The sequence below is a fragment of the Capra hircus genome, chromosome 5 (genome assembly GCF_001704415.2).
Source record: "Capra hircus breed San Clemente chromosome 5, ASM170441v1, whole genome shotgun sequence".
In the NCBI taxonomy this organism is placed as follows: Eukaryota; Metazoa; Chordata; class Mammalia; order Artiodactyla; family Bovidae; genus Capra; species Capra hircus.
The window spans coordinates 7,386,669-7,401,799 of NC_030812.1; the positions used below are offsets into that span (position 1 = coordinate 7,386,669).

At 35.9% G+C, this 15,131-nt stretch overlaps 1 protein-coding gene across 8 annotated transcripts in view; it reads left to right on the top strand.

Moving 5' to 3' along the window:
• NAV3 (neuron navigator 3) overlaps nucleotides 1-15,131 on the top strand; it is a 619,023-nt gene that overhangs the window by 538,448 nt on the left and 65,444 nt on the right. For all 8 annotated transcript variants that reach the window (XM_013963653.2, XM_013963652.2, XM_005679745.3 and 5 more), the window contains 2 exons: nucleotides 2,414-2,437; nucleotides 5,156-5,233. In XM_013963653.2, coding sequence (XP_013819107.2) covers nucleotides 2,414-2,437; nucleotides 5,156-5,233 — 102 coding nt within the window. The remainder of the gene's footprint in view (nucleotides 1-2,413; nucleotides 2,438-5,155; nucleotides 5,234-15,131) is intronic.

Genomic DNA, 15,131 nt, shown 5'->3' on the forward strand with positions numbered 1-15,131 from the left:
TATACTCCTTTTCCGATTTGAAACCAGCCTGTTGTTCCATGTCCAGATGCAACTATTGCTTCTTGACCTACATACAGATTTCTCAGGAGGCAGGTCAGGTGGTCTGGTATTCCCATCTCTTGAAGAACTTCCCACAGTTTGTTGTGACCCACACAGTTAAAGGCTTTGCATAGTCAATAAAGCAGAAGTAGATGTTTCTCGTAACTGTCTTCCTTTTTCAATGATCCAACGGATGTTGGCAATTTGATCTCTTGTTCCTCTGCCTTTTCTAAATCCAGCTTGAACATCTGGAAGTTCATGGTTTATGTACCATTGAAGCCTGGCTTGGAGAATTTTGAGCATTACTTTACTAGCCTGTGAGATGAGTGCCGTTGTGCGGCAGTTTGAACATTCTTTGGCATTGCCTTTTCTTGGGACTGGAATGAAAACTGACTTTTCCTGTCCTGTGGCCACTGCTGAGTTTTCCAAATTTGCTGGCATATTGAGTGTAGCACTTTCACAGCATCATCTTTTAGGATTTGAAATAGCTCAACTGGAATTCCATCACCTTCACTAGTTTTGTTTGTAGTGATGCTTCCTAAGGCATACTTGAGTTCTCATTCCAGGAGGTCTGGCTCTAGGTAAGTGATCACACTGCCATGGTTATCTGGATCATGAAGATCTTTTTTGTATAGTTCCTCTGTGTATTCTTGCCTCCTCTTCTTAATATCTTCTGCTTCTATTAGGTCCATGCCATTTATGTCCTTTATTGTGCCCATCTTTGCATGAAATGTTCCCTTGGTATCTCTAATTTTCTTGAAGAGATCTCTAGTCTTTCCCATTCTATTGTTTTCCTCTCTTTCTCTGCATTGATCACTGAGGAATTCTTTCTTATCTCTCCTTGCTATGCTCTGGAACTCTGCATTCAAATGGGTCTATCTTTCCTTTTCTCCTTTGCTTTCACTTCTCTTCTTTTCATAGCTATTTGTAAGACTCTCTCAGACAACCATTTTGCCTTTTTGCCTTTCTTTTTCTAGAGGATGGTCTTGTTCTACTTCCTCTAGAATGCCACAAACCTCCATCCATAGTTCTTCAGGCACTCTGTCTATCAGATCTAATTCCTTGAATCTATTTGTCACTTCCACTGTATAATCGTAAGGGATTTGATTTAAGTTATACCTGAATGGTCTAGTGGTTTTCCCTATTTTCTTCAATGTAAGTCTGAATTTGGCGATAAGGAGTTCATGATCTCAGCCACAGTCATCTCCTGGTCTTGTTCCTATCTATCCCAGTGTCTTACTAACTATTCATATTTTTAAGACTAGAGAAAATATATAAAAGAACAAAACCCTGTTTAAAAGAGGTGCTTATGCATAAAAAATATCCTGAGAGTTATTTTACTTTGCTTCATTTTATGTTTTCTGGAGAAATGAAAGAATTTAAAAGTAGGCCGAATAGTTCTGCATCAGTTAATCAGAAAGTGTCACAAAAAGAGAAATAGGAGGTAAGAGATTGTTTTTCATCCTTGGAGCTGCTCAAGGCAGTGAAGACTTGTAATGTTCAGCAATATTATGCATTCTCCAGCTTTTTTCAGATTGAGGGAGCTTCCCAAGTATAATGGCACATGTAACTCATTGTCTGGCATTTTTGCAGCCCGGTGAGAAGAAGAAAAACAGAGCTAGGAGTTTTCTACAGCTGAGGCCAAAACACCCCTTGAGGTCCTACAGCAGTGCTTGTTTCTGGCATCTGTAAAGCCTGTATTTGCCAACCACTTTTTTCACCACTTCACCACTGGGTGTTTTACTGTTTTGCTAACTTGCAGCCCAATAAACTTATTTAGTGATCATTAGGAAAAAGGCAACCAAATAGTAACTAATAAGCTGATTTTCTGTGGTTGTCAGTATAGGTAAATGTTGTTCCTGTAGTTATATTTGGCATTCTTTATGATTTATAATTCACAGAATAAAATTCCAACTCCTAGGTCTTGGCTAAAAATCTCTATGATTTCATGGAGTACAAATTTCCTAAAATCTGTATAAGAAAAAAATCTACTCTGTTACTTTTTCCTTCAATCACCTTTTAAAAATATAATTTTATAACTTTTGTTTGTGTTATTTGTTGTCTGGATCTTAAGGTAGCACCATCTTTTAATTCTATACTTTTAAAGATTTTAAGACACAGTCTATATCCATCAGTCAAATAACCTATGTTTTCAAAATACAATATGGTCTATATATAAATAAATATCATTTGCAGTCCTACAGTTCCTACTTTTACTATTAATTTATTTAATATCTTATATTTTATTACTGTTACATTAGACCAAAATAACATTTTAAATTACACAGTATATTTATTATATTCTTTTATACTTGTGAAATGAATTAATACTCATTATTTATAGTTAAGTTCTTTTTCCTTTTATTTTTTACAGGCTGAAGAAAAGGCTCATTCAGAGGTAACAACCCAGCAGCATTTTTAGTTGACTATTTTCAATTACATTTAGGATGAAATGAATAGTTCTACCACCAGAGGGCTCTGTGATACAATCCATAGCTCCAACACTGCTGATCCAGGTGACCCAGCAATGATCAATAGTCTTGGATATTTCCTCTTAAAAGAAAGTGAAACTGAAGTTTTTAGAAGCAAACTCTCTTCTCACATTCTAGCTTGAGGTCTTAACTCAGCATCTATTAAGTTGTCTCTAGTAGTAATCACTTAAAAATCTTTGATGTCTGAATAAATATGTGGTCTCTTCCCCCACTGCTGAGACTAAGCACGTAGGGTTGTGGCAAGTATTATATTTGAGGCACTGGGCCTCCAGAATGCAGTTTGCTCCCAGCACTTTTCTGCTTCTGATCACTTGATGTCTGGTGCACTATGTTCTTCTAATCACACACTTCCTTACAATCACATGCAAATCAGGTTGCAACCTGGAGAGAACATTCTTTTTCTTTCCCTTTGTTTGAAAGTTGTCCTTCCAAGGAGAGCAGAGGGACTTTAATGAGGCCTTTATTCACAATGTGTTAATGACTATTTGATTGGTTTTACCCTGAGCAAAGAAAAATGCATTGGCAATAGCCTTTGCAAAGTAACGCTTCCCTTTGAAGTTTTATTTTATCTGTTTTCTAAAGTTTGTACTATTTTACTTTACAATATTTACAGTAAATTTTTTTATTCTCTCTCTCTATATTACAATAAAAATATTGAGAAAGTGTAAATTATGCCAATTTTATCTGTATAATTGCTAGACCAAAGAGTAAATACAATTTTGAAAAACCTAAACTATTTATATACGGGGACATGGCAAAGCTTCCTACATTGATCGTAATTTATTTAGCTAAGGCATAAAAGTACCACATCTATTTGCCATATTAGTAGTTATCCACCTCCACTTTAATTATTTATACCCATAGTGGGTCATTTTCTTTAATGATTTACATTAGTTTCAGGTTTCTTGTATTCTTAACTTCAAAGGAAATATAATCATGTAATAGAGAATATTAATCTGAGAAGTGTTCTTTGGACTTTGTACTGTTTTAAGAAAATAGATGCCTCTTAGAGCTATTTGTGGTCATCATCATTTGAATGAACCCAAATTCTCTTTGGATCTGGGTGTGTCTTTTTTTTAAAGTACAGGAGTCAAATGGAATCACATCTGCTGAAATTATATTAATATCCCCTGTCTCTATTCCCAGTTTAAAATTTCATTCTTTTTTAGAATCTTTGAATATTGACCACCATTTCTTCTCTACAAAAATCTAATGAGTAGGAAAAAATAAGCACTTAATGGACTGTATCAAGAATGCTCTTTCAAACTAAGATAGTGTTTTGAAAGTCCAACTACAACAATAGCAACTTGTTTTTGAAGAAATGAGAATCATCAGAGTAGAATGTTTGGCATCTAAGTAATTAAAATCCCTTGAGACCAAAAGTGCACTTGTAAACTTATTTTAGATTCTTGTAAACATTTTAACCTTGCTTATCACTGTTTATATTTCATGGCATCATGAGACATGCAGATTAAACCCTGGAAAGTACTGAAACTTGAAAATACTCTAACCTTTTTTTGGTTTAATTTATTTGAGTATGCTGCTACTGTTGCCAAGTCGCTTCAGTCGTGTCCGACTCTGTGCGACCCCATGGACTGCAGCCTACCAGGCTCCTCCGTCCATGGGATTTTCCAGGCAAGAGTACTGGAGTGGGTTGCCATTGCCTTCTCCTGTAGCTGCATAGTGATACACCAATTCAGCTTACTGCTATGGGGGTAAAACACCATTTAACGAGACATGAAGACGAAGCACAGACCCGGCTAAGGGGACACATGCTGTGGACCACTGCACGGCCATGACCAGAGCAAGTGGGGGGACGGGGAGGGGAGAAGGATGGGTAGACTACAGCCTGAGTATGGAGTAAACCAAAAAAAGAAAACATTTTAGCATATTTTTGTTATTGGTTTGTCTAGCCATTTACACAGTCTTACTGACTTTTCCCCTTTTTTCCAAACTATGGATAATCTATAAAGCGATTCTGCTCGGAGCTCATAGTAGCTCGCTGAATAAATGACATTGTAATAAATATTTGAGAAGGCTTCTCTAAGTGTTAGTAATGAAAACTTCAGCCAATAAAATTATTTTCAAGTATGGAATCATTAAATGTTGGATTGTAGCCAACTTTCAGTGACTATAGGAATATTCTACAGCTTATTATTAGTACTTATCAAAATATAGGAAATAAACATACAAAAATGGATAGAAAAAGAAAAAGACCCAGAAAATATACACGTGTATTTAACTTTTAAAAAGAAAAGCTTTTATTACCATAAATTTCCAGAGGTAGAAGGACCAATAGACAGAGTGAACTGATTCTGGGTTCAAATAGCAATGGCAAATAAGCATTGAAGCAAATGGCAAATGAACAAAAAAGCATCCTTTAATGTGCCGATTCGAACTTCAGTTGTGAACGTAGGCGCTTGCCTTTCTTTTTATAAGGGGCATTTAATTGTTACTCAGTAGCCAGCTTTCACATTTCTTTAAGTTTTGGAAATTGGTGCTGATACAGTGTTATTAGAATGAACTAATTATAGTGTTTGCTTTTTTGGACTAAATTCCTTCTTTTTAATTTATTTATTTTAAATCTATTACCCTATTGATTTGATTTTTCAAATTACATTCAGCAAATCCATAAACTACGGAGAGAGCTGGTTGCATCACAAGAAAAAGTTGCCACCCTCACATCTCAACTTTCAGCAAATGTAAGTCACTTTTAATTTTTTTTTGACATATTAAAACAGATGTTTAAATAGTAAATGGGATAATTTTAGTAACAGGCTCACAAACATTAGATGTCCAAATGATACAGACTTAAGTCTCTAAATCAGGCACTGTGCACACTGAATCATAACATTTAAATCCAAGTTCATGAGGAATGAGAATGTGGTTAAAATGGCTTTTTGTCTCTTGTAAGGTTGGAATATTGGTAACATCTAGAAAGGTTATTTCTTTTCTTATTCTTATCATTACCCATGCATAAGACTTTCTTTAGCCACAGACAGTGAGGGGTTGACAGTGATTGACCGTGGAAGATAAAAGATTCATGCACACTGACTCCTTCAGCACAGTTTATTGAACCATTAATGAAACATCCAATTAATTCTCAAAAATTAGATTGGTCTGAATTTGGGTATCTTAGCTATGTTGTAAAGGAGCTATAGTTCTCTCAAAAACCTTAGTAGCCTTCTCATAGGTTAAGGAGCCGAAGATAGCAAAAATGATGGTGATAAAGACTACCAATGATATTAGCATTTACTGAAGATCTTTCAGTGTGCCAGGGAGCACTCAGAGTAGATGCAGACGTCCAGGAGGGCATGCGGCATTGTGCCTGGTCCTGAGGACCGGGGTCTCCAAGCAGCAGGGAGGGGTGAGGAAGCGCCTGCTGTTTTGCCATGTGTCCTGACACCTTTGCTCAGCATCAATCTGCTCACTCCCACTGGGTGGCTTTGGGCCTGTTCACTGTCTTACCACGCTCTGCTCTGCCTTGAGTTTTTCCATCTCAACAAAGCTTGACATAGCAAAAGTGAGCAGGTGTGGGCCCATCGTGTATGATTTCAATAAGAGAGATTTTTCTTCCGCAGTGTATAAGTTAGTTCCCTCACAAGGAGTTCACTTTAGCACTGTATTTGAATGGATTTTATCTTTTTTTAACTTTGAGAGAAGTTTGTCTGCAACGAGGAAGGCTCAGTAACTGACCCTATGCCCTGGATAGTAAAGATACAAATGTCTTGAATGATTACTCAGAGTTTTATTTTCTTTTGTAAATGTCTCTTGCATGGACTTGTATATTTTGTTATTGGATTAATAAATTACTGCTATACATAATGGAATTTGGGCTTTTACAGAGTGATATATATACCATCTCCATTTAAAAAGTAACACAGTTGACCCTTGAACAACACAGGTTTGAACTGTGCAGGTCCACTTATGCATAAATATTTTAAACTCCTCACGTAAGTGGATTCACACATTAATTATCTGTATATAAATGGACCCACCTAGTTCAAATCCGTGTTGTTCAGAGCTCAACCATACACCGTCCATGGCTGGCTGACCTCTTGAATGTGTAATTCAAATGCAAAGGGCCAACTATGATACATGAGCATTCATGGACTTTGGTCCTGAAACTAATCTCCCATGGGTACCAAGTGACAAATGTCCATGTATATTGTATTAAAAAAGAAAAACAAAAAATAAAATAAGCATGTATAAACCATTTAATAAAAAATTAAATAGAGCATTAAATTAAAGCATTAAAATTTTTTAATAAAAAAATTAAAAAGCATTTAATAAAAACAAAATATATATGTTTTTCCCTCTGAGGCTCCCAGTTCCATTTGTGGTTATTGATTTCTTGTGTGTCCTTTCAACATTGTTCTTCTATATACTCATGAATACGTGTATATATATAGTACACACTTGCAAAGGCTTACACACACACACCCCCGACGGAAGGAACCAAGTTCTAACATAGGAGGACGGTCCTGGAGAACAGCTCAGCACCACTGTTGCAAAAGGTAACAAACATTTTAAAAACACGTGAGACTTTGGCTACCTACCACTTCTCTCAAGTCATGCGTGCCGCACTGTGTTCATTGATTTGTTTTCATGACTATGGAGTATGTGTCCTCAGCTGGGAATTGATATGACCTTCACAGCATAAATATAGCTTCTTACAGTTAAAAAAAAAAAAGTGTTCTTTTATGCCTAAAGCAGAGATATACAGAGAGGATATGAACAGGTATCCAGCATATCTGTGAAAATAAAATGGTCATGGAAGAAGGGGGCAATTAGGGAAAAAAAATCCATATTGTCTCCCTAAGGGGCAATAAAGAAAAATAAAAGTAAGAAACACAAAATTAGAGAAAGTGGTGCCAAATACATAAATTTGTTTAAAAAGGGCTAGTCTTTGAAATGGAGAAGGAAATGGCAACCCACTCCCGTATTCTTGCCTGGAGAATCCCAGGGACAGAGGAGCCTGTTGGGCTGCCGTCTGTGGGGTCGCACAGAGTCGGACACGACTGCTGTGACTTAGCAGCAGTAGCAGCAGTCTTTGAAAAATTATCCAAACGTCTCCAGCCTTTCCTGTCCATGTCTGTGTTATCAGTAGTAGTATATTTTACACATGGGTGGGAGCTTAATCCTATTTCGTATGTTATTCTAGTTTTATGTCATAATACATTTTAGAAATATTCTCAAATCACCTCAGACCCACACAAAACCCCACACATAGAACCTTTATTTTGTTTAATAGTGAAAAAATTGGAAATAACGGAAATGTTTTAGTAGGTCGATGGATAAACAACTTCTGATAAATACATACATACCATGGACAGTAGCTTTTAATACACACAGCAACTTGGGTGGATCTCAAGTGCATTAAGCTGAGTGAAAAGAGTCTGAGTTTTACAGTCACATGCTGCATAATTCCATTTATTCAACATTCTCGAATGACAAAATTGTATAGATTGCCAGGGTCTAGGAATGGTGGTCGCCTCTTTCCTGAGAGGTGGGAATAAAACTAGAGGGAGCTTGGTGGTGATGAAGGGTGGTTCTTTACATGTGTGTGTGCGCATATGTGTACCAGAAATGACATTACACTATGATTATATAAAACATAGCCATTGAGGCAAGCTGGACAAAGGGGTACAGGAGTCCTTTCTGTACTCTCCTTGAAACTTCTTGTGAATCTATAATTATTTCAAGTTAAAAGATCAAACACCTAAAGATCTATCACAAGTTTTAAAAGAGATGTCTAGGTTTTAATTTCTTGCACATTTCTATCTTATTTCACTATTTAGTGCCTTTTTTATTTGGTGGTGATAGGCATTGTTAAAGTTTTTCACCATCAGATAAAGGTATTGCTGAAACTGTCAGAAGATAAAAGTCAGGAGATTCAGGTAATGAAGATACACATTATCTTCTACTCTTACAAAACAGTTTATCAAAATTCACTTTAACTCTATTGCAGCAGTGAAGATCTTGTATAAGTGGATGAGTTCATCAATGTTTATAAAATACTTTTAATGCCAATCCTATTTTAAACATTTAATAGTTTCATAATTACTAAGGGTGGAGTCTTGTATATTTATGTCCCTTTGTATTTTTAAGGATATAGGCTCCTTTACACATTCAGAAATTTGAATTATTTATAAGGTACAAACTGTCCTGAACTCATTATCTTTAGCATCTAGTTTAAAATGTCACTTTAGATTCAGTGCACCATTATGAATCATCAAAGGATTTACTTGAGAAAACACTTGGTTTTTCCTCAGTTCTAGGAAATGCTGCATTTGAATTTCATTCAGAGTGTTCTTTACTTCATTACCTCTGAGTTAGCATCTGTTGATGCACATAATATATATGCATACATTTTAATATACTTTTATAAAAATTAATTATAAGACTGAAAATAGTTTCTGTAGAATTGCTTCAATATAAGTTGAAAAATGTTTACTCTTGTACATTTCCTATTTGGAGTTAGAGATCTGTCCTTTATTATTTTATTTTATTTTATTATTTTTTTTTAATTTTATTTTTTATTTTTTAAATTTTAAAATCTTTAATTCTTACATGCGTTCCCAAACATGAACCCCCCTCCCACCTCCCTCCCCACAACATCTCTCTGGGTCATCCCCATGCACCAGCCCCAAGCATGCTGCACCCTGCGTCAGACATGGACTGGTGATTCAATTCTTACATGATAGTATACATGTTAGAATTCCCATTCTCCCAAATCATCCCACCCTCTCCCTCTCCCTCTGAGTCCAAAAGTCCATTATACACATCTGTGTCTTTTTTCCTGTCTTGCATACAGGGTCATCATTGCCATCTTCCTAAATTCCATATATATGTGTTAGTATACTGTATTGGTGTTTTTCTTTCTGGCTTACTTCACTCTGTATAATTGGCTCCAGTTTCATCCATCTCATCAGAACTGATTCAAATGAATTCTTTTTAACGGCTGAGTAATACTCCATTGTGTATATATACCACAGCTTTCTTATCCATTCATCTGCTGATGGACATCTAGGTTGTTTCCATGTCCTGGCTATTATAAACAGTGCTGCGATGAACATTGGGGTACATGTGTCTCTTTCAATTCTGGTTTCCTCGGTGTGTATGCCCAGCAGTGGGATTGCTGGGTCATAAGGTAGTTCTATTTGCAATTTTTTAAGGAATCTCCACACTGTTCTCCATAGTGGCTGTACTAGTTTGCATTCCCACCAACAGTGTAGGAGGGTTCCCTTTTCTCCACACCCTCTCCAGCATTTATTGCTTGCAGATTTTTGGATCGCAGCCATTCTGACTGGTGTGAAGTGGTACCTCATTGTGGTTTTGATTTGCATTTCTCTAATAATGAGTGATGTTGAGCATCTTTTCATGTGTTTGTTAGCCATCCGTATGTCTTCTTTGGAGAAATGTCTATTTAGTTCTTTGGCCCATTTTTTGATTGGGTCGTTTATTTTTCTGGAATTGAGCTTCAGAAGTTGCTTGTATATTTTTGAGATTAGTTGTTTGTCAGTTGCTTCATTTGCTATTATTTTCTCCCATTCAGAAGGCTGTCTTTTCACCTTGCTTATATTTTCCTTTATTGTGCAGAAGCTTTTAATTTTGATTAGATCCCATTTGTTTATTTTTGCTTTTATTTCCAGAATTCTGGGAGGTGGATCATAGAGGATCCTGCTGTGATTTATGTCTGAGAGTGTTTTGCCTATGTTCTCCTCTAGGAGTTTTATAGTTTCTGACCTTACATTTAGATCTTTAATCCATTTTGAGTTTATTTTTGTGTATGGTGTTAGAAAGTGATCTAGTTTCATTCTTTTACAAGTGGTTGACCAGTTTTCCCAGCACCACTTGTTAAAGAGATTGTCTTTACTCCATTGTATATTCTTGCCTCCTTTGTCAAAGATAAGGTGTCCATATGTGTGTGGATTTATCTCTGGGCTTTCTATTTTGTTCCATTGATCTATATGTCTGTCTTTGTGCCAGTACCATACTGTCTTGATGACTGTGGCTTTGTAGTAGAGCCTGAAGTCAGGCAGGTTGATTCCTCCAGTTCCATTCTTCTTTCTCAAGATTGCTTTGGCTATTCGAGGTTTTTTGTATTTCCATACAAATCTTGAAATTATTTGTTCTAGTTCTGTGAAAAATGTGGCTGGTAGCTTGATAGGGATTGCATTGAATTTGTAGATTGCTTTGGGTAGTATACTCATTTTCACTATATTGATTCTTCCGATCCATGAACATGGTATATTTCTCCATCTATTAGTGTCCTCTTTGATTTCTTTCATCAGTGTTTTATAGTTTTCTATATATAGGTCTTTAGTTTCTTTAGGTAGATATATTCCTAAGTATTTTATTCTTTTCGTTGCAATGGTGAATGGAATTGTTTCCTTAATTTCTTTTTCTACTTTCTCATTATTCGTGTATAGGAATGCAAGGGATTTCTGTGTGTTGATTTTATATCCTGCAACTTTACTATATTCATTGATTAGCTCTAGTAATTTTCTGGTGGAGTCTTTAGGGTTTTCCATGTAGAGGATCATGTCATCTACAAACAGTGAGAGTTTTACTTCTTCTTTTCCAATTTGGATTCCTTTTATTTCTTTTTCTGCTCTGATTGCTGTGGCCAAAACTTCCAGAACTATGTTGAATAGTAGCGGTGAAAGTGGACACCCTTGTCTTGTTCCTGACTTTAGGGGAAATGCTTTCAATTTTTCACCATTGAGGATAATGTTTGCTGTGGGTTTGTCATATATAGCTTTTATTATGTTGAGGTATGTTCCTTCTATTCCTGCTTTCTGGAGAGTTTTTATCATAAATGGATGTTGAATTTTGTCAAAAGCCTTCTCTGCATCTATTGAGATAATCATATGGTTTTTATTTTTCAATTTGTTAATGTGGTGAATTACATTGATTGATTTGCGGATATTGAAGAATCCTTGCATCCCTGGGATAAAGCCCACTTGGTCATGGTGTATGATCTTCGTCTTTTATTATTTTATTCAAACCACAAGTAAACTTTACTTTTTGGTTAAATGAGATCACTATAATGGCCATTTTTGTATAGAAGTCTAATAGCCATGATTTATAAATATAAGTTGCAATGTTTGGTTCTATAGAAAATATCATTAACTGTTATTATTTATTTAGTAGTCATTTTAAGATCTATTCAGTTTACTTAATATATGAATAATTCTTTCAGGACTTAAATGTTTTTCCTAAATTTGGGATATTTTTTTTTAATTGGTGTATCAGATGTTTGGGACTGGCATTATTATATTTATATGGAGTCTGCACAGCAATCTGTGTTTTAATATTTAAATTGGAAACATCTGCTTCTCTACTAAAATGTCTTTTCCCCCTTTGTTAAAAGAGGCACTGGTAAGTCAGAAATATATTTGGCTATCTCATCTCCTTTATCTGACAGAGTATAACCGATGTTCAGTGGAAGGTACACTGAGCCTACCCAGCAATTTGTGCAGGTCTCTGAGCAGAGCTGAGAAAGCCCTGGGAAGCCTCTCTTTGGACGTGTGTCCATTAGGTTGTCTGTAGGAAGGAGAGGAGCAATGTGGGCCAGCACTGTTGCCTGGCTTTCTTTGAATGAGTACCCACCATTGAATAGCAGCCCCACAGTCCACGGCCCCCGGGAACGAATGGTCATCTCAGACAGCCAGCCAGTTACCCCTGACCTCTCGCCCACAGCTGCTTAAAGCCAAGCCAGGTGGGATGCACTTATTTGTGTCTTAACGTATTTTCTTACAAATGTCAGCCCTTAGATAATCTGGAAATGGGCACGAAGGCTAGTTATTACTACTAGCTTTCAAAGATATTGCTGAATGAATGTGCAACCAAAGGAAGTGTTTTGTCTTTCAGCACATGTCATTTAACCAAATTTCTCAGGTTTTATTTTTGCTTAGGATTGTGCCCTATTTCTTTGCTCTATTAAATATTTTTAAATAATCAGGCAGTTATTTTTGTTTTTCTGCATCTCGCTTAAGAAAAAATATTTTGCACATAATTAACAATGACAAACACTGAAGGGATAATTATATATATTTATATTTATCTATATATATGAAATCTTTATGATGTTTCAGACTCATGTATATAAAATACCTAGCTACCTATCTATCCATCCCCATATACATATATGTAAAGAGTATTTTTTATTTTATTGATGGGATGTTGTTGAATTCTGAGTGAACAAATGCAATTGCAGGCATTTTTCACTGTGGTATTCCTTCTTATTGTTTAGTTCCACAATTCTTTACATGTGTATTCAGATTATGTGATTCTAAAACTAAAGACAGTATGTATTAAAAATTTATCCCTTAACTAATATTCAGTCTTGTTTATTTTATTTCCTTGACAGACTTTACCTAACACAAGCAGGGAATATTCATTAATCAGTTAGTTCAATTCAGTCACTCAGTCGTGTCCAACGCTTTGCAACCCCATGGACTGCAGCACGCCAGGCTTCCCTGTCCATCACCAACTCCTGGAGATTGCTTAAACTCATGTCCATGGCGTCAATGATGCTAGCTAACCATCTCATCCTCTGTCATCCCCTTCTCCTGTCTTCAGTCTTTCCCAGCATCAGGGTCTTTTCTATGAGTCAGTTTTTCGCATCAGGTGGCCAAAATATTGGAGCTTCAGCTTCAGCACCAGTCCTTCCAATGAATATTCAGGACTGATTTCGTTTACGATTGAAAGGTTTGATCTCCTTACAGTCCAAGGGACTCTCAAGAGTCTACTCCAGCACCACAGTTCAAAAGCATCAATTCTTTGACAGTCAGCCTTCTTTATTGTCCAACTCTCCCATCCATACATGTCTACTGGAGAAACCATAGCTTTTACTATACAGACCTTTGTTGGCAAAGTAATGTCTCTGCTTTTTATTATACTGCCTAAGTTGGTCATAGCTTTTCCTCCAAGGAACAAGAGTCTTTTAATTCCATGGCTGCAGTCACCATCTGCAGTGATTTTGGAGCCCAAAAAAATAAAGTCTGACACATATCTATGTGCCCTTAATACACTAATGCAATTTTACTCTGACTTGAAAATTATGCAGCTTCTAAGGGAAAACTTAGAACCTGTAAACTATGATTAACCGTCCCCCTAAAAATCCACAGTTTTTCAGATAAGATATATTTTCCTATAGTTTAATCTGATCTTATATTCTCTTTTCTCTCCAGTAAGGTGACAAAGATTATCACTGGTAGAAATTCCTTCCTTTATTTACTTATTGTACTGCCTTTCTGTTAATCTAATTGGTAAGAAATTTAACCTTGTATTATATTCAAAGTAACAAAGCTATTGTGATAAATTAAGCCAAGGAGACATAACTTACAGCAGCACTTCATAAATATACTTTTAACCTACTTTTCGTTGAGAACAATATGACTCAAATGAAAATACTCTTTTGTAGCCAATTTTATGTTCTTATAAATTAATTTATATTAATTATATAAATAATAAAGAGCAATGTTCTAAAGATTAAAAATTGGCATTCTAATGGTGAACATTTTATCTTTACTGACAACTACTACATATAAGCAATATATTGCTCAGATGGTAAAATGAACGAATTTTCTATAAAATGGCACATTCAAGGACTCACAGTCCAACAGCTAAACCTTACAGTTATTTGAGAGGCTTGAAACTTTTAGATGTTATATAGAATCTTGCATTTCTTTTGGTGAATATTAACAAAGCTTTTCTATTTTAAAGGAAAGCAAGCAATTTTATCATTAGGATTTAGTAACCCACTGTATCTTCATAGCAGAATTATTTTTAACAGTTTAAACTGGAATCAGCTCTAATGGTCACCATAGACAAATAAATTTTAAATCAGATATAGCAGTGCTTTACAGTACATTCTAACACCTGCTAACACACCACATGTGTGAATCTGAAAACACGATGTTAAGCAAAAGAAAACCGACACCAAAAAAATCATGCCATGTGATTCCACTTGGAAAGTTTAAAAATAGGCCAAGCTAAAACATAGTCTTTAGGGATTCAGGTTCAGGTGGCCAAACTCTATAAAACAGAGGCAAGAACATAATTTTCACACAAGTCACAGTAGTGGTTATCTTTGCAGAAGGCAGAAAGGACAGAGATGAAACAGGGACAAGGGAGGGTTTCCAGATCTTCAAATGTTCTGTTTCTTGACTTGGCTGCCAAGTGCACGAATGTTCACTGTGATAAACCCGTGGGCTGTATGTGTTCATTTTTTTCACTTTTAGCATAGTGTGAAGGTTAAGTACAAGAGAAAGTGGAGCACAACCTTATGCCAATTTCTGAGGGTAATGAGTCTGACGTAATGACTTTCCTTGTCATTGGAAACATTTTGAAGTATAAGATACTGTTCTTAAAAAAAAAAAAAAAAGATCATGTATCCAAATAAACCCGCTAACAAACCTTGGAGTACCATTCTCAAGGTTGTGTGTATGTGTGTGTTTGAAAGAGAGAGAAAAGAGGAGAGAGGGAGAAGAGAGTGGGAGAAGAATAGATGGGAGATTTGGGGTTATTTTTCAAATGTCTTATTAAGTATAGTTGATTTACAGTGTTGTGCTGATCTCTGCTGTACAG